This window comes from Rhinopithecus bieti, unplaced genomic scaffold (genome assembly GCF_001698545.2).
Source record: "Rhinopithecus bieti isolate Rb0 unplaced genomic scaffold, ASM169854v2 scaffold_51732, whole genome shotgun sequence".
Lineage (NCBI taxonomy): Eukaryota > Metazoa > Chordata > Mammalia > Primates > Cercopithecidae > Rhinopithecus > Rhinopithecus bieti.
The window spans coordinates 1,164,366-1,189,249 of record NW_016821090.1 but is presented as its reverse complement, the minus strand read 5'-3'; the positions used below and the strand labels follow the sequence as shown (position 1 = coordinate 1,189,249).

Here is a 24,884-nt window from a genome sequence, read left to right as displayed (position 1 = left end):
TAATTATATAAATATATTTATATATCAATATACCATATATGTATGCATATTTATACATATATACACTTATTCATATACTTTCATATGTTTTATAGATATAAATTCATATATAGGGTATAAATATATAGTATAATTTAAATATAGAAAATATTTGGAAATAAAATCTATGCTATGTCACTTGTCTAAACAGTGGTAGAAATCAAAGGATTACTCTGTGGGTAAAACAGTTTTATTAACATTCTGTTTTGTTTCTATAGAACTACTCTTTGCTCAGTAGCTTAAAATGATGCTAGAATACAAACAAGTAAGAAATAATTCACGATTCACTTTTCAGTTATCTTCACCAGATCAATAAACTCCCAGTGCCTGGAATGAGATCTGGGACATAGCTGACGTACAGTAGGTATTTGCCTAATAACTCTGTGGCCTGGGTTCTCGGGAGGGTGAGGGGATGAAGACAAGAATCCTGTTGTCTTTGCTGTCCTATCTGGGCACCATGCTTGCAACACGGTAGGTGCCCCACAGAAGTGCACTGAATTATACTTAGCCTAGATCCAGGGCCCCCAGAGTTTTGTGTGGTGGTGGCAATAACCTGGCTGTGAATGTGGGGTTAATATTAGACCAGAAGCAGCTAGGCAGAGAACATACCAAGGAGGAGTCAGAAGTGAGGTGGTTTAGCTTGTTTAGGGAGTTGCAAATGGGAAAATGCAAGCTGATTTTGGTCGTGAGTTTAGTTTTCTTTTGAGTTGCATTAGAAAATTAGGGCAAAAAAGCAGGCAGAAGCCAGGTTACAGAGACTTTCAAGGCCCAAAGCAGTAAGGGTTTTTCCACAGACCTTGGCTTGAATGGGAATAAATGACTATTCAATCATTTTCTTATTATTTGGGACCCTGAAATTGCTTTCTCATGCCACACTTATTCCCTTTCCCTGGATTATGTGTGAGGATGTCCAGGAGCTATGAAAGGTGTGTAATATTTAGCCAGCCATTTCTGCTTGGGTTTTAGATACAGGGCTTTTACGTAGATAGTAGTTGATGGTTTTCATTTGGAAATATTTTAAATGGAATATTATCTTTCCAATAAAACACTGGCAATATACTGAGACAAATGAGAAACACAGAAGCTGTTTTAAGGCCTAACTCCAGGAGGATGAGACCAAGGTTCTATTTGGCAGCTAAAAGGATGGACACTGTCCTTTTATTTAAAAGATATGTCTTGTGGCTTCTTCTTATGTGCATGTAGGAAATGTCACACATTCTTATTTTCTAATCTATCAAGAAGCCCTTCTAAAAGGGGGAGAAGCCTAGGGCTATGGGGACATCACAAAGAGCTAGAAGGGGCACCAACAGAAAGGCTGTGGGCAGGAATCGGATGGCGACAGATGACGATCAGCCTTCCTCGCGTCACTGCGTGCCAGGCAACTCGCCCCTTAAGATAAACCCTGACAGAAAATAATGAATTTGAATAAAAAAGTGAAATGCACACATTAATGTGAAAACAGACAATGCTCTATTGAGTAAGTAATTTCAAGGTGAACTGCCTTATAATGGGGCAGTGGTGAGGGGAACTTTTTCAACTATTTCAGCTGTGACCTACAGTATGAAACACATTTTCTACTGCATCCCGGTACACAGGCAGACGAATGTAAAACCGATTTAATGAAACACTTCCCTTTGCTACTTGTGAAGCACTCTAAAAATTATTTTACTCCATTTTGAAACCACTATCCGAAATTCAGTAAAGTGATTTCGTTACCCCGGATGAGTCACTATTTGCAATTACTTCAAGAGAGTAATCCATTTGACTGCCTCCTTCTAGTGATTTTTTTTCCTATTTCTTGAGATAAAAAGCCTCCACAACCACATCTCATGAACTACTCAAAGCTAGAAATCAAAGGACTCAAGGTCATGACTAAAGAGGAATAGTCAAAAATGAAAGAAATTATATTATTATCTCAAGCATAAATACAGACAACCACGTGGCATGGGATCCGATGAAATAATAAAGGTTCAGGAAATGGTCTCTTCTGCCCATCTCACCAGCCACGATGACCAGTGTTTTAGGAGAAAAACAGCACAGTCAACAGACAGAAGGTTAGACTGATCTTGTTTGGCTGTTTAAATTTGTTTCCTTACCACCTGAAAACCCAAACCTCTAGCCAGCCAAAATAGTTCAGTAAGTGTTATTGGCTATGATTTTAACTTCTCCTCAAGGCTAGGAGCAGCAAAGAAACTGGGGCTCCATCCCACACAAAGAGAACAAAGATCTTGAGTTCCATTGGTGAGAATCTAGTAGCAGCAGGACCCATCTGCTGGTTTCTCACCTCCTTCCGACTCCCTGCCAGTGATGGTATCATCCTCAGGGTGCACCATCCCCCACCACAGACAGCCCTGAGAGGGCAAACTCCTGGCTGACGGGGTTCCCAGTGCTGCCTCCATCGCGATGATGGTGACAGGCAATATCTGCTGAGCACAGGCTATGTGTCTGGCACTGTGGCTAAGACCCTTCCCGTTGTCTTCTACCATCCCACGTGACTGCCTGTGCTGACTGGGAGGTTTTACGGATTATTCACTGTCCCAATTGTGCCCCCAGAAACAAAGAATTTAACTTTCTAACAAAACGATCTTCTGTCCAGTTCAGCATGGTAGTCACTAGCTGCCCCACTCCAAACCGTGCAGCCTCTCCAAGCTTTACACACATGTTGGATTAAAGGACAATCTTATACTAGAATTGGGATGGAACTGATACTAATTATGGGGCAGATGGAGCTGGAGGGAGAAAAGCTGCAAGTAAATATATGAAAATATGCAATTCAACACAGTGTGAGATGTGCCTCAACAAGGGGAAGGGCAGGATCAAGCCCAGATCTCAGGGAGCTGTGCCCTCAGGGAGAGAGGCTGAGAAGTGGGTCTGAATTGCACAAGCACAGGGATGGAAAGGACATTCTGGAATGAGGACCCAGTGTGGGCCATGGCCCAGGGTGAAGAGGAAGCACATCACACTGAGATTTCTGTGGCATGGAGGTGTGGCAAAGAAGTCTGGGCTTCAGCCTAAGAGGAATCGTGGCCCAGTGAGGGGTTTTAGACAGGTCTGACAATGCTGTAGGAAAAAACACACAGTTGCCGGATGAAGCAGGGGTGGACTGGAGGAGGCAAGGATGCAGGCCATACAATGGTGATCTGAATTAGAGTGATGGAAGTGCATATGCAGAAAAATCAGGAGATTTAAGAAATATGGGTACTGAATTAACAGGATGTGGCCACTGGCTGGCTGCGGATGTGAGGCAGTGACTGAAGATGTCAGCAAGTTTCAGGTGCCAACAAGGGGGTGAATGGTGACCCAGGGAGGAGCCACAGGTGGAGAGAGGAGCTAGTGCATTTTCACTTTTTCTTGATTGTAGGAGCCAGGCCTTCCAGTCTAGCCCACTGTTAGGGAGAAGTGAGCCAGAGCATACGAGCAAAGGGGAAGGTACCTCCTGCCGTCATGAGCAGAGGGAAAGAAACCTACCTAGGAAGCATTAATATTTATACATTTAGTTTGATATTTTCCTCTTTTATTTTTTAAAAGTAATGTCTATTCATTATCAAAATATAAAAGTACAGAGAAACAGAATCGGGACTGACCTAGTCAGGAGGCCTGGCAGGCACAGTGCTGCAGGCCCGCAATGCTTTCAGATGCCCCTGAAAATATTTTAATTTCATTTAAATCAGAAGGAAAACATAAATAGAATAATAATGAATCCAGCCAGGATTATATCCATCTTTATAATAATGCAGTCATAAAATGTAAGTTTTAATACTGTTTTATGAAGGAAGGGACCCGTAAAGGCAAAAGTACCTAGGGCACACGAAAGTAATAATATGGCTATAGTGGAGATGAAGAAAGAGCATCCATAAATCCCTATCGGTAAATCTCTACCTATAAATCTCTATCATAAATATGCATAAATCTACCATGCCTAATCCGAAAGTCTCTATCGTGTCTATATCTATTATCATCTATCTTAATATCTTCCTATATATGGATCACCTCAAATCCCACTGTCTCAGTTAGGTTTCTTCCTCCACCCCCAATTTTTTAATTAGTTCAAAAACTGCCTTTTATCTGAATCTACATGACTGCTCAGTGAAGTGCAAATGCTTCAGCTTTTCCAGGGGTTAATTTGGTAAATAAATAAAAAACTTTAAGATTTCAGACCATTTGACACAGAACTTCTTCTAAGAATTAATTTACAGGAAATAATCACATGGAATTACAAGGATGTTCATCACACTGCTATTTCTCATGAAAAGAGAAATGTCCTTAAATATCCTGCAATAAGAGTCTAGTCAAATTAATTATAGTAGATACAATGAAACACTAAGCAAACATTTTTGTTATCGTGGATAGTTACAATATATTAAATAATAGAATATTTAAAAAATACATACTTTAATCCTATTTTAATGCCCCAAAATGTGGAAAGGTATATATGAATCCCTCTTGGTGGCAGGATAATATATAATTATTGGTTCTGCTTCTCTGCATGTTTAAATTTTTTAGCATTGAACATATATTACTTGTGAATTTAAAAATACTAAAAGTATGCACTAATTCAGAATCTGTTGGTAGACACTTGGCTAAGGAAATTATTAAGGTGTGTGTAAAGACAGAGATACAGGTCTCCTTCTTCACCAAATTTTCCCTCTCTACCAAATCTTCCCCAGGAGCATATAAACATGCTGTTATTTCCCCCACCGATGAAGAAATCTCACTTGACTATAACTTCCCTTCCAGCTTCCACCTTATTTTCTATATCACTGTGAAGCAAAGCCCCTTTAAATGGTCATCTATATCAGTACCTGTCAAACTATCTGCAGTGAAAACCAGTTTATTTTCAATTTCTAACTTGTTGTTTAGAAACAGACACTCTTGAAAAAAAAGTATAATGAAATTTAATCACCAGAAAAATGATCATGGGCTTCATTGAAGGCTATGATGATGTCAAACTGTGTAAAAGTTTCTAAAAGCCCCCTCTTCACTATCTCCTCACAGCCATCATCGGCCCACACTGAGCAGCATGCGTTTCTACTAACCGTCCCAATGCCTCTGCCCCTACTTGCTCTTAACTCATCTAGTTGGGCTCTCTCCTCCCCAACTCCAGTGAAATCACTCTTGTTCAGGTCACCCTGACCTCCACCTTACTAAAATCAATGGTCAGTTATCAGTCCTCATTTAACCCCACCACCTGAAGCATATGACACTGCAATCGCTCCTTCACCTTAAATTGAACTTTCTCTTGAGTTTCTTCTTATGCCCCTGGAGCCCCACATTCAATTCCTTCCCCAACCTCCTCTTCTCCCCAGCCTCTAAATCTTGGGGTGCTCTAGGGATCAATTCTAGGGCATCTTCGATGCTTTCATTCAGTCTCATAGCTTTAACTATAATCTATGTACTGCTGATGCCCAAAGTTAAATCTCCAATTCAAAACCATCCCCTAAACTCCAGACACATATATCCAACTTTGAAATCAGCATCTCCAATTAGATGTCTAAACAACATCTCAAAACTAACACAAATAAAACAGAACCCCTAATCTTCTATGCCCCTCCATCAATTTCAGTGATGACTCCCTGCTTCTAGTCATCCATCCTTCACTCCTCTTATTCCCCACTCCACATCCAGTCATCCAGGAAAATCCTGTTGGCTCTACCTTTAACATAAATCCTGAATCCAACCTTTTTACAGTACTGCCACTGCTAACACTCTGGTTCAGGACACCATCATCTCTCAACTTGCTTATTGTAGCGGGGTGTATTAATTTGACCTCCCACAGTCTAATCTCAATAGATGAGCCACACACAGTTCTTTGAAATTGTAAATCACATGTCATATGTATGCTCAATCTGCCCAATGGCTTCTCTTTCTATGTAAAGTAAAAGCCAAATTGGTTACAAGGGCCTACAGGTGCCTGAAGAATCTCTCACCCACTATCCCTTTTTTTTGTTTTGTTTTGTTTTTTGAGACAGAGTCTCGCTGTGTCACCCAGGCTGGAGTGCAGTGGCATGATCTGTGCTCACTGCAATCTCTGCCTCCCGAGTTCAAGCAATTCTCCTGCCTCAGTGTCCCACGTAGCTGGGACCACAGGCGCCTGCCACCACGACTGGCTAAATTTTTTTTGTATTTTTAGTAGAGACGGGGTTTCACTATGTTGGCCAGGCTGGTCTTGAACTCCTGACCTCATGATCCACCTGCCTCAGCCTCTCAAAGTGCTGGAGTTGCAGGTGTGAGCCACTGTGCCTGGCCGCCCACTACCCCACTCTTACACTATCTTCCCCTGGTTCTCTCTGCTTCACCCCCACTGGCCTCTGTGTTCTTACTTTCTCATGGCGAAGCCTCATGCCTCAGGCTCTTCATATTGGCTGTTCCCTCTTTCTGGAAAACTCTTGTCCAGACACCATCTTGGCCCACTTCCTCATTTCATTCATAATTTTGATCAATGTCACCTTCTCAATGAGGCAATCTCATGAGTCCTCCCTTTTCTGCTGGATTTTTCTCCATTGTATTTTTCACCATATGACATACTTCTTTATCTGTTTATTATCTTTCTCCAATTAAAATATATTCTCTTTAAGGGAATGCATAGTAGTCAGATTATTTCACTGCTATAGCCCCAGTGCTAACATGTTAAGTGTATTTACTGAGCAAATGTTCATCCCGGTGCTCTTTATAAAAACAAAAATTTGCAAAAAATGTAAATACCTGTCAATAGGAAACATACTTACATAAAATGAAATACTATTTATATCCATATCCACAAAATGACCCTATCTATAAAATTGAATACTATGCAATTATTAAAAGTTTGAATGAACTACAAATGAACATATTTTCTGAAAGGAAAGATGTCTCTAATACATTAAGTGAAAAGAGTCAGGATATAAACTAATATGCATATTAGTCCATTTTTATAGTAAAATCACATAGGAGAATTTGGTATAGTATATGTGATATGGTTTGACTGCATCTCCACCCAAATCTCATATAGAATTTTAGCTTCCATAATTCCCTTGTGTTGTGGGAGGGACCCAGTGGGAGATAACTGAATCATGGGAGTGATTTCCCCCATACTGTTCTCATGGTAGTGAATAAGTCTCATGAGATAAACCCCTTTCACTTGGCTCTCATTCCGTCTTTGCCTGCTGCCATGTAAGACGTGCCTTTTGCCTTCTGCCATGATTGTGAGGTCTCCCCAGACATGCGGACCTGTGAGTCCATTAAACCTCTTTTTCTTTATAAATTACCCAGTCTCAGGTATGTCTTTATCAGCAGTGTGAAAATGGACTAATACAATATGCATTAAGGCAAATTTCTGATCTAAAACAAAAACAAAAAAAATGATGAAAACAATGAACCCTGCGAGACCTTACATTTGAGGTTTCTTCTGATGACGGCAATAACACAGAAAAGCAGCAGGATGAGTTCTCACCCGGGCAAGTCGATGGGAAAATAAGTTAGTGCATTTTGGTAGGATTCCTAGGGACTCTGGCAAAAAGCAATTTCTCAAACAATTAAATTGCCAATAAAAGACAAGGAAACATGAGAGCTATGCTTCTTGGGGATAGGTATGACTTGCAGAAATGTTAATAGCATTTGCATTTAGGTTCATTTGTTCCTCCAAGTGTCAGGTTTATTTAAACACTGCTGTTTCCACGTAAAGATGGGCCAGGCACCTGCCACAGCCCCCAAAATCTGCACTGCCATTATAGAGTGGCCACCAAACCTAGCCCAGGGGATGCTTACGTGGGAAAATAGAGGGGGAGAAATCAGTTGAGCAGAAAATAACGAAAACAGAGGGATTTTTTTTTTAACCACTTCCTATATCTGTTCTGGCAAAATTAATGTTTAATTCCTCTAAAAATATTCTGATGGTTGATATTTCAAAGTAGAAAAACATGCAGAATGAGAAAGGCATATTTCACAGCCGGGCACAGTGGTTCACATCTGTAATCCCAGCACTTTGGGAGGCCGAAGCAGTCGGCTTGCTTGAGTCCCAGGAGTTCGAGACCAGCCTGGGTAACATGGTGAAACCCTGCTTCTACCAAAAAAAAAAAAAAAAAAATTAGCTGGGTGTGGTGGCATGTGTCTTTGGTTCCAGCTACTTGGGAAGCTGAGATGGGAAGATCACTTGAACCTGGGAAGCAGAGGTTGCAGTGAGCTGTGACTGCATTACTGCACTCCAGCCTGGGTGACCCTGTCTCAAACAAACAAACAAACAAATGGAAAAGCCCATTTTGCTTAAATGTCTGTCCAAAAGCTGAGAGTCATCATACCTGCAGGGGAGAGGTAAATCCTTTGGTCCACGCTTTGAGGTTGCCCATTCCCCAGGAGCCCTTTATAACAAGGCCTGTGGGCATTTCCATAATTCTCTTGTACAGAATAGAATAGCCAATTCAGGTTATACACATGTCACTCAAGAACAGGTGACAACAAAGTTCAAGTAAAACGAATGTGGTGGTTACAGTCAGCACATTGGTTACATAACAAGGAGTACCACAGTAGTTTTGAGTTGGTGGCCACCTGGACAATTCCAGCACTTCCCCGCCTAGGAACATGAGGACTATACAGGAGATGCTTGTCTAGAGCTGCTTGGTAGTGGAGCCAGAACTAGAATCCAGGTCTTCTAATGCTTAATCTCTCTTAGGCACTGTGAGTGGCTCTTGCCACCACATGGTAATATCCACTTAGCCATGATCTGAATTCCCAGGAAAGGGTAAGTCCAAAGTTGGGGGGGGGCAGTCAGGCTGCCTAGGAATCAACTGCAGAGTCTATTAAGCTTGCTGATTTCTGGATTCCCCTGCAGGAATGTGCATTTCACAGAAGCTCCCTGAAGTGAATCTGATACACAGCCAAGTTCAGGAATCACCGGACTAAGTTATACAAGACAGAAGAGCAAAGAAACCAGCAGATTTCCATGTAAAAAAATGCAAGTCATTCTCCTTACTCACTCTGTAAAAAAAAAAGCATGGAAATATGCAATTATAAAGCTCAAAATAGCTTCTTCAGGGGAAAAAAATGTGATTCACACTTCTAAAGATGCTCAGGCCACAGCTGCAATCTGCTCTTGTGGCCAAAACCCTTGGGAAGCAAAATTAAGGGAAGCCACATTGGGCTTGTTTGCTGGGATCTAGAATTGTGTCCTGCTCCCTGCAGACAGGTCAGAAAGGCCTCTCTGGGAGGAAGAGAGCGAGCTCACTCCAGAGAGACAGGCAGCCAGAAGACCTGCCAGCTGGAGCTGCCCCTGATAATCTGGCTTCCGACAGCCACCATCCGAGAGGACCTGGCTCCCATCAAGTCCTGGTGGATAGGTGCACCTGCTGAGGAGGAGGCAGCTCTGCAGAAGTGCTGTTTACTGGCCTCTCGGAGTCCTTGCTGGAGTTCTGCCTAGAACAGAGATTGAACTCTGTGCTGGTTAAAGTCGAACTCATTTCCCATAGAGCGGGAGTGGGTAGAAAAAAAGCAGCAAGCTGAGAGCTGTCTGGAGGCAGTTGGGGATATAATAAATTAGGAAGTCACACAGCTGTGTGTTCTGAAACACAAGATTGAAAATAGATCATTTTTTTTCCTCTTGGGGGAACATACTGTAGTGTTGATATTTTCTAACTCAAATTTGGACTCAGTGGGCCTTCTCAACCAAATAACCCTGTGGAGGAGGGGGAGGCAGAGGAATGAAGAGAAGCCCTTTAGTATAACTCATTCTCACTTATTTTACAAGAAAACAAGAATGTTGTTTGAGAGGTTTCAGGGTAAAATGCAAAGTTCATTAAAAATTTAGCAATGTCTGAAGAATATTTTTGGAACTGACCCTGAAGCAAATAGAAAGGTACTCTATTCATGCAACAAACACTTATTAAATGCAGACTACATGTAAAACACTGGGCTAGAATTTAAGATGGAAGATGAATTCCCTATGAGTCTAGTCCTCAAAGGGCTTACAGTCTGTAAGGAAGACAGAATATTTACAACAAAAGTGAAAGCAGTGGGTGATAGTATTGCACCACAGTTAAGGGCAAACAGCACAGGAGAGTCTCACAATAATTCACTCCATCTAATACCTGCATCACCTCAGTCTACTTAACCTCTCCCTTCATCTCAGGTTCCTTATTTGTAAATGGAGACGCTGAGGGGGTTAACAGAGGTAACGTGCTTATTATTGACTCTGGGAATTCTCTGTTACATAGAAAGCATCCAATAAATGGCAGTAGTCTCCCTCTTTTTTAAAAAGCAAATGCTTTCTCTTTTTTTGAGATGGAATCTCACTCTGTTGCCCAGGCTGGGGTGCAGTGGCACGATGTTGACGCACTCCAACCTCTGCCTCATGAGTTCAGGCAATTCTCCAGCCTCAGCCTCCCAAGTAGTTGGGGTTACAGGCTCCCAAAAGCACAACTGGCTAATTTTTGTATTTTAGTAGAGACGGGGGTTTCAGTATGTTGGCCAGGCTGGTTTCAAACTCCTGACCTCAAGTGATCTGCCCGCTTCAGGCTCCCAAAGTGGTTGAATTACAGGCATGAGCCATCATGCCCAGCCAAAATCAGCAAGGGGTTTTTGATTGAAGTTCAAGTGCCCAAGGTTGGGAGACCTGATTAGCACTGACCTTCTAATCTACTCCAGCCACCAGGTAAATCTTTACAACCAAAGGCCCCAGGTTAAGGATGAGAAATAAAAGCATTCTAGAACTTTCTGTCCTCAGCTGCTCCCCTAACCACTGCAGACTCCCTGAGGGAAAACCTGACACTTGCGAAAAGTGTGTTAAAGACTTTAGCTGTGGGTATGCTTCTGTTTTTGTTTTTTTCTCCATTTGTTTGTTTCACTCATGTATATTTTGGTTTTGAAAACTTCACAGTTAGCATTTCGTTACCTTTTCAGTGCAGTTTGACATCCTGATTTCTGTGGTTTTACTTTCTTTTAGTGATGTTAGTTTATTTTACTATCTATTAGAAACTTCTAGCATTCTGCTTATACTTTCCCTCCAATTTCATGCTGCCATCCATACTAATATTCTACTTTTACAACTTATGAGGACTTTGGAGGGTATGGACTGGTACATCAGGATCCTACAAGAAATGCTGATGACAGTGATTACTACTCTGGAAAAAAACATAACCCATAGGTCCAAGCTTGAGATTTAGAAGAGATTGGCATCTCTGGAACCAGGGAAAGATGGTTTTTGCACTTTACACCTTTGGAATGAGACTAGTTACTTTGATACTCATTTTACTGATGAGACTTGATGGTGCCATCCTGCAAACTGCCTCCGTCATTGATTGGAATCCTGTTACATTTGTGATTTTGTTTTATGATGTTTCTCCTGCTATAAGACGCTTGCATCCTGAATTTAAACTTCCTCATGTATATAAGCACTGGGATTTTAGGAAAACGACATCCACCAGCATTGGAAAAGACTAGAAGGGAAGGTGGATGTAAGTTTCATCCAAGAAAGGTTCCTGACAGCAACACCGTGGACCTGCTTTAGGGAGAACTCGGCAGCAGTGAGTCTCTCTCAGATCTCTAAGGGCAAGCAGAGGTGCTCAGCCAGACTCCGGACACCACTTCCAGATGGAGCCTCGCTCTGTGGCAGCGGAGTCCCTTCCTTCTCCACAGCCTTCCCGGGCAAGCCTCCTGCCAGGCAGGGCTCCAGCACCTTTTGCTCTTTCAGAGACAAGAGGCCGGAGTTAGAACTGATTTAAAATAGTTCTATTTTGAAATTTTCTTCAGGTTACACTTTTTAAAACAATTTTTTTTTTTGGCTAAAAGAAACATTTTTATAACAATTCATGACTGTGTGTGTGTGTGTGTGTGTGTGTGTGTGTGTGTGTGTGTGTGAAGAGAGGGAGAGAGAAAGAGGATGAATGATAAAACGTATGTGGCAAAATGTTAACATAACCATATATGAACCTGGGTGAAAAAAGAATGGGTTATTTGGGCCAGGTGCAGTGGCTCATGCCTGTAATCCCAGCACTTTGGGAAGCTGAGGCAGGCGGATCACTTGAGGTCAGGAGTCGAGACCAGCCTTGCCAGCATGGCAAAAACCCATCTCTACCAAAAATTCAAAAATTAGCCCAGTGTGGTGGTGCATTCCTGTAATCCCAGGTACTCGGGAGGCTGAGGCAAGAGAATCGCTTGAACCCAGGAGGCGGAGGTTGCAGTGAGCCGAGATCACACCACTGCACTCCAGCCTGGGCAACAGAGTGAGATCCTGTCTCAAAAAAAAGGAATTCTTTGAACTTTCTTGCAAAAAAAAAGTTTAAAAAATATATTTTTATTTACATTTTTTCTATTGCTATTCTTTATCAGTTTTCCCTTACCAATTCTCATACCCTTATTCTTTCAAATGAAGTCTAGAGTCATTCTGTGAAGTTTTCACCCTGATTCCCAGTGCTACTGTGGAATGCGATCTGAGTCTGTCCACTAATGTAGAGGAACTTGCATCTTTTTCACATTGTTTTCTTACCAGGAAGAAAACATTTTGCTTCTCTATTTATTTGAAATGTCTATTGTATATTTTGGTAAAGTCTTATATAATTTTCTTCACCTAAGTTTCCAAGATGTTTTCCATTGGGATTATTCCAGAGTAGTTTACATTTTCATTGCTACTGTTAAATAATCTTTTTTTCCATTTTATAATTAATTATTGCTGACATATGGAACATCTACTAAGTTTTGTTTATTCACTATCTAGCTAAACCACAGTAGCTTATCCTTTGCTTCTTCAGGGATAGAAAATCTTATTAACTATAGTTTAAAATATTTGTTTCTATTGATGAACTCTACCTCTAATGTGTTTGTAAGTTTTCCAGATCAAGGAGAAATAGTAATGGTGAATAATATCAGCATCATATAGCATCCCAGTTTAGTCTCAGTTTTTTATGGGAAAGCTGTTTTGGTATCTTCATTTTAAGAATGATGCTAGCTTGTCACTTTCTGGCAGATTTTTCTTTAATGATAAGAATGTGTCCTAGTCCATCATCTTTAATGAATGTATTAAATATTATGAAATACTATTTTAACATTATTGGGTTTAAATTGAAATTAGCATCTGGGTTTTCACATTGAGCTTATTCATGTGAGATGGAGCACTGACCTGTTTCATATTTTCAAGCTCCTCTTGCTTCCCTGAGACAAATGAATATTTGAGCCAAATTCAGTGTCCACTGCCAGCAAATGCAAAGGCTTTTGTAACATGTACTTTGCTAACATTCATCATTCATTTTTTTCATTTTGCTTTTTATTTGCCCTGGTTTTTACCATGTATCATTATTTTTTATTATCTTCAAGGTCACCTATAAACCGCCCCAATTTTTAGGGGAAGTGAGGCCAGGAATGAAAGAAAAAGAAAAGAGTATGTATTAATAAACAGTAGAAAGCATAACAAAGAGACACAGAGAAAGTGCTACAGGAGTTCTGAGGATGCTGTAATGCCTTCCCACAGTGAGGGTGAGGTGAGGAACCAGAATGGTCACCCAAACCTGACACTTGAGATGAACCAGAAGTGTTTCTATAAGGCGTAAGAAGACAATGGGAGCCTGTGCCTTTCAACAGATCTGTATCTCTCATTACCAGCTTGGGCAAATCTACCAAGCTCATCTCCTAGCCATGACCTCTAAGAGACAACAGGAATGGATGCTGATTGGGGCCAGCTATGTATCTTTTCAGAAATAATGTAAAAAGTAGTAAGTCCTTAAAAAGCCTAGGGTAAATATTATTTTCATCCATTTATAATTGAGATGTCCTTGGTATAGTCTCCTTTTAAACTGCCAAGTGTAGTTGCTCTCTGCAACCGCTTCCCATGGGGATGAACATTTTACTGCAGTTTCAAAAGTATCTCCAAGTACTGCCTGCTGAAACAAAAACAAAACACCACAGAACTTCAGATTCTTAGGATGCCCACAAAATGCACAGAAACAGTTGGCTTTGCTGCAAGATGTATCTTGGTGTCTCTAAGCTTGTGCATATTCAGGATAATTTATTTCTTCCACAGATAGGGCATTTTGCAGTTAACAAAGCACTGTTAACTTACATTGCCTCACCTGATTCTCAGAAGAGAATGATGACGATGACTGATGATGATGACGATGATGACTGATGATGATTGATGACGATGATATCCCCAAGGTACAGATGGGGATACTAAGGGGCAAGATGAAGATTAACCATCATGGCAAAAGCCCTCACATCAACTATCCCTATCACAAGGGTTTCTGATTCTGAATGCAACAATCTAACATGAGGTTCTCCTGCCTTCGAGAATGCTACTATAAATCCCACTATTAGTTTTATAATTATTTAAAACAATCACCTTCAAATGACTTTTATGCTCTCTCCTATGATTATTTTAATTTGGACCAAAAGTATCTGCAACTTCCTAACGTCAGAGTTAGGCTTTAGAACAATTGTTTTGTTTTACTTTCAACTTAAGGTTGAAATAGAATATAACAGTACAATGTGAAAATTCAGGGCAGAATCAAGATCTGAGAGCATTCCACTTTGCATAGAGCAAGAGTACAAGCTCATATTTGGAAGAAAAAAAAAAGGTCCTTAAGAGATTTAATTGTTAAAAGCTAATTTTCTTGAGTTTTCTTTAGCTAGAATGTTTTGCCCAAGAATGAAAGTGATGGATGATACTTCTCAAGGTACGAAAACACCAATGTCCCAGAGTCAAGTGTCTATTCTAATTGCTGCTGCACTCCAAACAGTCCTTCAGGTTGCTCATCTGTGTTATTTTTACTTGCTAAAGCAGAGGTGTCTGGGTGATGAATTATACAAGGTGCTCTGCTCGGCACCACTGGTGTGTTATAATAAATATTGCCATGGAAAGACAAAGTAAGGAAATGGTGAACGTTTTCATAGTGTGTGATGTAGGTTTCTTTCCGTTTTGTTTTGTTTTGTTTTGTTTTGTTTTGTTTTTTTAAAAAAACAGAGTAGTAGTTATTAAACTGTAATCTAATTATAAATGGTCAAACAGGTGAATTTGGCAAAACTGTTTCAAGGCTTCAATCACAAATGTATGTTCATTCTGCCCTTCGAAATACAACTGAGAATAACCCCTACACAAAAGTGTAACTGAGGAAGTGGAAATACCCATTTGCTAAAACGACAGTAACGTAGTGGAGCCCTAGCATCTTAGTGATGAAAGAAGAAAGGCATTAAAATCAAACCTCAATTTCAATTTTTCTGCAACCTTTGATACTGCCACATTACAAAATACACTAGTGCATTTCCCCAGTTCTCAGTAAAGACAAAATGACAGAGGGCTATAATCTGGCTTCAATTTGTTATAGTTTTCTGCACCAGTAAGGACACTGCAGAAAAGACTGTAAAGAGACAGAATTAAGGGTTTCAAGTAATTGTTTCTCCCATCTTAACAGAACTCCAGTTTTCTTTAGATATCTAACATCCTGTGGTCACATAACATACTCAGAAGAGGTATCTTGTACTAATGGGTAATGGGTAATGACTAATCCAACCTCTGGACAGTCTCATTCCCTGTCCGTGGCTGGGCGAGGCACAGTCAGAGGCCACAGTGCCAGCCAAGAAAATATGAGAGAAAGTGTGCTGAAAGTCTTCCCCAAACACTTCTACATACCTAGAAGAGATCCACCGGAAGAGATGGCCTCTTGTTCCTCTGAATATGTGAAGGTAGCCATCATCTTGCTACCAGACACAGAAGAGAAAGATGAAAATAACTTGGGTCCCTAATGATATCGCCAAACAGGTATGCTAACCAGCTCTAGGATCTATACAACTCTGGACTTATGCAATACATGTTCCTGGCAGGACATTCTGAGTTGGACTGCTGCATTATTAGACCAGGGCTGGGGTGAGCCTGTACACCATCATCATCCTCACAAGTTCTGTCACACCCAGAAAATATAATCTAATTGTAGCATGTTATGCCCATAACTGGGACATTTCTTTTCATTATTAAAATCCTTCTATTGGTTTCCACTGCCTGTAAGGTAAAGTCAAAACTCTCTGCATGGCAAATAACTTGTGATGTGACAGCTGCTTCTTCTGCTTACACCTCTGCCCTTTGCTTCCTCCCTCAAACCCTCCGCATTAACTACACAGAACTAGAATTCCTCGAAGATCCAGATCTTCTAGCCCACCAATTCTCGCTGCCTGGACTTTTCAACAGCCGCCTCCCACCATCCACACAGTCATGACTGCCTGATACCTCTTTGTCTTTGTTAACCCCACACGCTGGTATCTCTTCTTCTCTATCACACCTTCCAAGACTCTCCTTTCCCCAGCCCTACCCAGTTCTTCACAAACAGAAGGAACCAAATATTGCCTCCCAGAGACATGAATGTGACTCAAATGTAATGTTACAAATGGAAAAATGTTTTATAATCATTTATTTATGTAAAGGACCCCCCAGTTAGTGTGAGCTGCCTGAGGATGGAGAATGGGTTCTAAATCCATGTCCGCAGTGAACCTGATCCTGACTCATAGAGGAACCCTAGTTATTAAGTGAATAAATGAATGAATGAGGAAAATAAAATATCTTAGCTCTATCTGACATCAGAATATAATTGGGTAAGGTTCTACCTATTTAGAAGAGAATAACTGACCCATTTGTACCAGAAATCAAGTATTCCAGCCACTCATCAACAATGTATTTATTTATTTATTTATTTATTTTTTTGAGGCAGAGTTTCATTCTTTTCATGCAGGCTGGAGTAAAATGGGGCAATCTCGGCTCACTGCACCCTCCGCCTCCCGGGTTCCAGTGATTCTCCTGCCTCAGCTTCCTGAGCAGCTGGGATTACAGGCGTGCGCCACCATGCCTGGATAATTTTTGTATTTTTAGTAGAGACAGGGTTTCACCGTGTTGGCCAGGCTGGTCTCGAACTCCTGACCTCAGGTCATCCACCCACCCCAGCCTCTGAAAGTGCTGGGATTAGAGGCGCGAGCCACCATGCCCAGCCAACAATTTATTATTTCTTTCAGGACAAGTGCTTTAATAACAACAACAAAAAAATAGCTACCATTTCTTTTTCCACAGCTAGAAGCTGGGCATCTTCTTAATGAGTTCACATTGATAATAAGCGCATGTGTATTTATCTGTGCCATTCCTCCTGTCTTCTGTAAGGGCACCACTCCCTGCCCCCTCCACTCTCACTAACCCTGCACACACAAATATACCTCTTCTTTTGAAGACTTGCTCCTTTCTTGAAATAATCTGTTTTCACGCTGCTGCTAAAGACATACCCAAGACTGGGTAATTTATAAAGAAAAAGAGGTTTAATGGACTCACAACACCCCGTGGCTGGGGAGGCATCACAATCATGGTGGAAGGCAAAAGTCAAGTCTTACATGGCAGCAGGCAAGAGAGAATGAGAATGGAGCAAAAGGGGCTTCCCCTTATAAAACCATCAGATCTTGTGAGACTTATTCACTACCACGAGAACAGTACAGGGGAAACATCCCTATGATTCAATTATCTCCCACTGGGTCCCTCCCATAACACGTAGGAATTATGGGAGCTGCAATTCAAGATGAGATTTGGGTGGGGACACAGCCAAACCATACCATCTTGCAATCTTCAATCATGTTCTTCTGACTGGGGCTGCCAATTACCCAAGCCAGGCTATGGAGATATGTGACCATGTCCAGGTCCCTAAGTATTCTTCTTCGTAATTTCTGAAATTGAAACTAAGAGAAAATATGTCTTGCTCACAAAAGAGCCTCATGAAAAAAAGCAGGTTAAAAAGAAAAATTTAACCAATATATACAAGATAAAGAAACAAGGGACACTGTTCCAGTCCCTAGATCCAGCTGTTGCTTATGCCAGAGCACCCTCCTCGCCTCACTGAACTTTCAGTTTGCTCATGGAAAGTGAGCTTCTATCACTTGCAAAAAAAATTACCAATCTTCTTCTTCTTTTTTTTTTTTTTTTTTGAGATGGAGTCTCACTCTGTCACCCAGGCTGGAGTGCGGTGGTGCAATCTCAGCTCACTGCAAGCTCCGCCTCCTGGGTTCACGCCATTCTCCTGCCTCAGCCTCCCAAGTAGCTGGGACTACAGTCACTCGCCACCACACCTGGCTAATTTTGTATTTTTAGTAGAGACGGGTTTCACCATGTTAGCCAGGACAGTCTCGATCTCCTGACCTCATGATCCCCCCACCTCAGCCTCCCAAAGTGCTGGGATTACAGGCATGAGCCACCACATCCAGCCCCAAAAGTACCCATCTTCTAACTAGGACAACATCCATTATCTCATTTAAGGCTCCAACCAACTGTGCGCAGCATGTACCATCTTTATCTCTTAAATAAGGAACCAGAGGCTCAGAACAGGGAAGAAACATGCCCAAGGCATAAAACCAGTGACCAAGATGGGTCATTCAGATGCCCAAAGGCAATCACTCTACTTTCTTGCCTCTTTCTACACTGTCTCTCTTTTTTTTTTTTTTGGCTTCCTAAATTCCAGTTTGAGCTCAGTAAACTCAGACATTATGCAAGCAAGTAGGTCTTCCCTTCACTAATAAACATAGATGCCATTGCTCTTGATTAACTCCTGAGAGTGTTACAGACTTCAACTGAATAACCTTGACGAAGTGCTCTGAGAATGTAAACAGACATTATTTTGGACCATGCTATTAGAGGTAATATTTGCTTCTTGCAATGTCAATAATTAGGAAGCAGGAAATAGTGTGTTTTTCTTTTAAAACAACCTTAGAAAATGGTACATAAATATTTGGTATTAGTAATTAATTGAACATTAATATATTTGCTTTAGACACCAAAATATAATTGGTATTTCAAAAGTGGGTTTCCTCAAGAGACCAAAAATTAAAATCAAAAGAGAAACCCTTTCTAGAAAATTGGATCTTTCTACTTTTGTAAACATCCTTTCTCTCCACCAGTTAGAGTTTTAATTGAGTATTTCTTTGGTCTTAGCACTTGTTTATAGAACAAAAGTGATCATAGTCTTCAAGATTAATTATTAACACAAATCTGAGAAGTGCTCAGAACCATGAACTTAGGAATGGAGAAAAACAGACATATATAAGCCAAATGAAGATAGATTTGTGTGTAAATCTAATTTTCCTCAGAAGAAAAATAGGCATTTCTTTCAACATAAGGGTGTATTCAGATTAGCTCTGCATATTAGTAACTTATTTAATATGGCAATGGGCGAAAAGCAATCAATTAAAAAGCAATTTTGCTCTTACCACAGGGTGTTTTATCATTTGATATCTAGCATTCAATCGGAATGTAACATTCTTTTAATATTTTATGAGCAGAAAACAACTCATTTTGGCATGTAGGCTTCAGAAACATGAGTGTTTTTTGGAAGCCTTGACAAATTTCTAGAATGGGCTTTGCAGATGATGGCAAGCGACAAGTCAAACTAAAAACTTAAACTTACAACTATTATAACATTGGGGAAATTATGCTTCAGGACAGATGATGGGCATGTGTTAAAAACATAATGACAAAAGTCATAGGAAAAAGTATCAGTCCCAGCTCAGTCTCCCACTTTCTGAAGTGTGTAGGAAGTTTTCTGAACTCCCTCAGGGACAAGGACCACATCTGGTTCCTTTGTACCTGCAGTGTCCCTCATAGTCTGTGGCATGTTTTAAGTACTGGATAGATTTCATTAAACAAATTAATAAATGTGTTTGTCATCTTAGGTGAAGAGAGACTGCTTTGACAATGCCAGGCCTCAGGTGTCCAAGCCCAGTCTCAATGCAGAGACCAGGCCTGAGTGAGTTGTGGCAGAATGTTGGGAGTCTTCTCTCCACCAGAAGGTGGGAGATGGAACAGTCTTCAGTGCATTTCCAGGGACCCGCAAGGTGTTTGCCTTCATCTCCACTCTGTTATTTCAGCCCACAGAGTTCTGTCCTGATTCCTGGATTGACCACCAGATACTCAAAAGGCCAGGGTGCCACTCTACACCTGCCAGAGGTCAAGCCCTATCCCCTATTCTGTCCCTACCCCATCCCCAAGCACAAAATGAACACTCACCTGAGGAGGACTACCTGCCCAGACTCTTGCCAGCTGAGGTCCCCTCTGCCCACTGGATGGGGACCCAGTGACCCAGAGGCCAGCCCACGTCAGGGTCATGTTTAACCTGCCTGCACCTGCTCTGGAATTCAGCCATCTCTTCCAAGCTATTTCCCCCAGGCTGAATACAAGCTGTTCCCAAAGAGCTTCTCTCACTGAGATCACTGCAATTTCAGCCAGAAAATGAAGACAACTACTCAAATCATCACCTCAAATACTACCAATCCATTTCTAGACAGTCCGCTCTGGAGAGAACCTGGAGGTGTAGGAGCACAGTGCGGTTTCTGAGTAATTCACTCAGGGACACAAGGCCTAAAGTAGCAGAATTGAACTCAGTTCCCCTTTATTACCAGCAGTCTCCACCTCCTACACCAGATCACTCTTCTTTGTTTACTTTTAGCAGGACAGACATATGTCCCTTGGGGCAAAGGAGAAGAGCAAATAGCTGGGCATGGCACGTCACAGAACATAAGTGAAGGCACATACACAATGTGCCTTCTGCTGCCATCAAGATCAGGATAAACAGCTAAAGGGTGTCATCAGAAAGGAGGGGACAACGAAGGGCAGTGCAGAACAGTACCTTGGACACAGAAATACCCATCTGGTAGAACACCACTACTCACTCCAGTTCCTGAAAATGAACTAGATGGTCCAGACATGCTTTCCAGCCAGCAGCTTTCACCAATTTCCCCCATGAAATTGAGATAAACATGAAACAGTCACAGTTATCAGGTGGAGAAATTCAACAGTATTTGTTTGATTTAGGACTTACATCCTTAGGCTGAGTAAACAGTAAGAGATACTGAAGACTGAAATCTCAGCGAGTTAAGTGTAATTAGGGAGTGAGAAGGATAACGCAAGTCAAGGATCCACGTAAACAGAAATGTTCACATTTGGTGAGCTATAAACCAGAGTAGATGAATGCAGAGATCTCTCAGGTTACGTTGCTACTGTTCCAATGCAAAAATGCTCATGCTCCATGTCAACATCGGCTGCTTCCTCCCATGAGCCCTCACTGGAAGATGATAAAGGTTCCCACTTGGCCAAGCAGGCTCAATTTTTTAGTATTTTTCCTTAATAAGTATTAAATTTTCTAGTTTATTTCAGCAGCACCTGTAGTCAGTTCTACACTGTAAATAAAACATAACTCTCTTTCCAACATAATCATCAGATTCCTCCCATTAATCATTTCAGGCCATTATTTTAAGCTCTCAAGCAAGCAACTGAATATTTATGTTTTCACAGTAATACCAAACACCCCAACATTTTTCTGTTGTAAACAGTCTTTTCTGGTGCTCATGTGATGAAGCCTATGAGGAAAGATTTATATGTGTGCTAGTTTCTAAATGTTGGATGGAACGGAAGTAAACCACTTTAAGAAGACTCAATGTCGACAATGATAATGAGGACAGGTTAAATCATACCCACCTTCATAGGTTAAAGCCAAATTATGCCAATGAATGAAAGGCAAGAAAATGATCATCCTTTCTTTTCTGTATGTACTCTCATAAATTTTGTGATATAAGAAAAGAGCAATAAAATATTGCTGATCACATTTTCATTTTCAGCTACCCATTTTCTTTAGTAATTTCTTCTTTCTTAGAGAAAGTATTCCAAACAACAGAAACACTGGGAGCAAGAGAATTTCATTAAGGTATTCAATTTTCTTTATAGAGAAAATTGCTTTGAAAGAAAGAAAAGGATCTACTAGTAGGTTATAAACTGGAATTTTAAAAAAGAAATCCATAGATTATTTTTTCCTCAACAGAAGCAAGCCTGTTTTAATATGTACTCATTTACATGATATATGAAACTCAGCCACAGTATCTGTAAATTTTCTCCATTCCCATAGGTTTTAATCACATTTACTTCCAGAGCAGACATGCAAAAGTATGTATTGTAAACCTGAGCCAAATAATAATCAACCTATGCACAGTGATGACCATAAGAAGCTGCCAGCGTCTTGGGATTTCTTCATACAGGTAGGGGCACAACCCTGGAAGCTGGGACTCTGCCAAGCTTCACACCCATGTGGGAAATAAGTATACTTACGCAACTCGCCCACTTTCAAGATCTCACACAGCATCTTGGTCAGCTCTATACTACTGCGGCCAAAGGGACATTCATGCTTGTCTTCTCGGCTACTGTTCTCAAGCACAATCTGTAATGGGAAAGGGAACAGATTAGAAAGGCAATTCAATTGCGGAAAACATTAAGAATATCAACTTCATTCCAATAGGTGAATATACAGATCCACTTCAGATCCCAAATGAAGACTCTCGGGGCCAGGACAAAATAGTACTCCAAGTATATAGGACCGAAAAGTCTCGTTTTCCCCCACTAAATCTTTGACAACCCTCTTCAATCCTGTAAGAGGATATTTTGCTTGTTGGTTCCCATTTACACAGAGGAGCCTGTGGAGAACGTTTTGGAATAGTACAATAAAGACTTTTTTATTTCAGTGACCAAACAACTCTCTTGTCCTCCCATTTCTATCCTCTTTTCTTGGGAATAGTAACTCCTTCTGTGACTTCAATCTCAAACTTCAACAGGATATTTTCCGAGGAAGTCCATATTCTTACAAGATCTTCACCCTCTGGCATCAGTTGACTAAATCATGCCTGGAAAATGTGACATGATGGACCAATCAGAGTCCTTTCCTGAGACTTCATACTAAGAAAAACTGGGGCCAGGTATGGTGATTCACGCCTGTAATCCCAGCCCTGTGGGAGGCTGAAGCGGGCGGATCATTGGAGGTCAGGAGTTGGAGACTATCCTGACCAATATGGCGAAACTCCGTCTCTACTAAAAACAACAAAATTATCTGGGTGCGGTGGCAGGTGCCTTTAATCACAGGTAGGGGGCAGGCTGAGGCAGGAGAATCACCTGGACCCAGGAAGTGGAGGTTGCAGTGAGCCGAGATAGTGCCACTGCACTCCAGCCTGAGTGACGGAGCGAGACTCCACCTCGAAACAAAAAACAGTAACAAAAAAAAAAAAAAAAAAAAAAAAAAGGAAAGGGAAGAAGGGAAGAAAAAAAAGGAAGAAAGGAAGAAATGAAGAAAGAAAAAGAAAGAAAATGAAAGAAGGAAGGAAAGGAAGACAGAGAGAGAGAAAGAAAGGAAAGAAAGGAAGGAAGGAAGGAAGGAAGGAAGGAAGGAAGGAAGGAAAGAAAGAAAGAAGGCTCAACTATGCTGACGGTGCCCCTGGGGTGTGGACTTAGGAGTTTAGGAGTTACCTGGATGTTGGCCCTTAGAAAAAAGGGAAAATAAAACTAAAATGCAAACTAAAACAGAGAGGAGAGACAGCGAGAGACCTAGAAGTGTTTGAGACTGATTCGACCTGTTCCTACTGGTCCCCTGTTCCTATAGCACAGCTACTTCCCTGTCTTTCTCCTTTGGTTGCTCAATTCCTCCTCTGAAAATCCTTTTGTCCATCTAATAAATTATCCTCTTTTCTTAAGCTAATTTGAGATGTTCCTATCACTCTCAACTAAGGGAATTACTCTACACATAGATAGAACAAAAGCAAAACAAAATAACAAAACTCTCAAGTTACAAAACATTATCCATATCTAAAGCTGCCTCTCCAAAACTCATCCCCAGTAAGAGTTGTCTGGGACTTCTTTAATAGCTCCAGCACTTTGAATGACCATCTCTCAGTAGCATCTACAATGATGCTGTGCAGTGACTCATTCTGTCACCTCCACAGACTATGAACTCTTCAGTGGCAGGGACAGGTGTTTTATTCACGTAGTCAACAGTATTAATTGAGCACCTATTATTTACCAGGAAGATGGCTGAGCCCCATAAAATAGACAAGGGCCCTGACCTCATTGAGCATTCATTCTAATTGAAGGACATAAAAACAAAAGACGTTAGTTACACAGTTTATCACAAGTGCTATGAAAATAAAAAAAAATAACTTGTTGAGTGACAGAGAGTAGCAGGGAATGCTTGGGGAGGGGAGTTTAGATAACCAAGGGATCAAGGAAGGTTCTCGGACTATTGAGAATCAAGCAATGAGAAAGATCTTGCTATGTCAAGGTATGTGAGAAGGAACATTCCAGATAGAGATGAAGGTCAGAGCCTTTTGAGGTGAGCTTGGCAATGGGCTGGCCTCCCCAAAACATATGCACTCAATCTGCCCAAGCACAGAGAATTTCACTTCACTCAGCCTGAATCACCCTTTTCCTTTTCAGGGAACCCATTCTGGTTCTAACCAGAAATTCCCATTCTGGAAAGCAGGAGGGGAGAACAACTAAGTTCCATTAATTAGTGAATTTTATTTCCCTTCTCAATGTTTTCTATCCGAGACAGCCAGATTAGAGAGCTAATCTGAAGCTCCTGATGATGGGAGAAATGAACTGAAAAAAAGGAACAGAGCCAGAAGACAGAACATAAAGAAAAGACAGAAGACAGGTAGTTTTCATCGGCTCCCAGAGAGCACATTCCCTTGTATTTCCCATTAACATTCTATTAACATTTCATGAGCACATTAATATTTAATGAGGCTGTGGTCTGCATACACTGTAGGTAGAATTACTGCAGCCAATAAATGCTTGGGAAACATTTCCAAGGCACAGTTTATTACCAGGCGCTAAATTAAGTAGTAATTTAAGTAATCAATATGTAAATCAGCTTGGAGAAGTCCTGCTCTTTATTTTTTAATGCACCATCCATCTTATAACATTTACCCACGTAAAGAAAAATAAACCTGCCACCCTCTTGACTGATTTCTGTTGTCAAGGCAGACACAAATACTTAAAGCTACGTGTGTAACTCTTGAGATCAACTTTCTTACAAAAATATTGTAGAAAAGATTATAATTATGAA

At 40.9% G+C, this 24,884-nt stretch overlaps 1 protein-coding gene across 1 annotated transcript in view; it reads right to left on the bottom strand.

Annotated features, from left to right (window-relative positions):
* ELMO1 (engulfment and cell motility 1) overlaps positions 1-24,884 on the bottom strand; it is a 588,614-nt gene that overhangs the window by 217,870 nt on the left and 345,860 nt on the right. Inside the window, 1 exon segment of the mRNA XM_017860159.1 lies at positions 22,103-22,211. Within this exon segment, the coding sequence (XP_017715648.1) occupies positions 22,103-22,211 (109 nt within the window).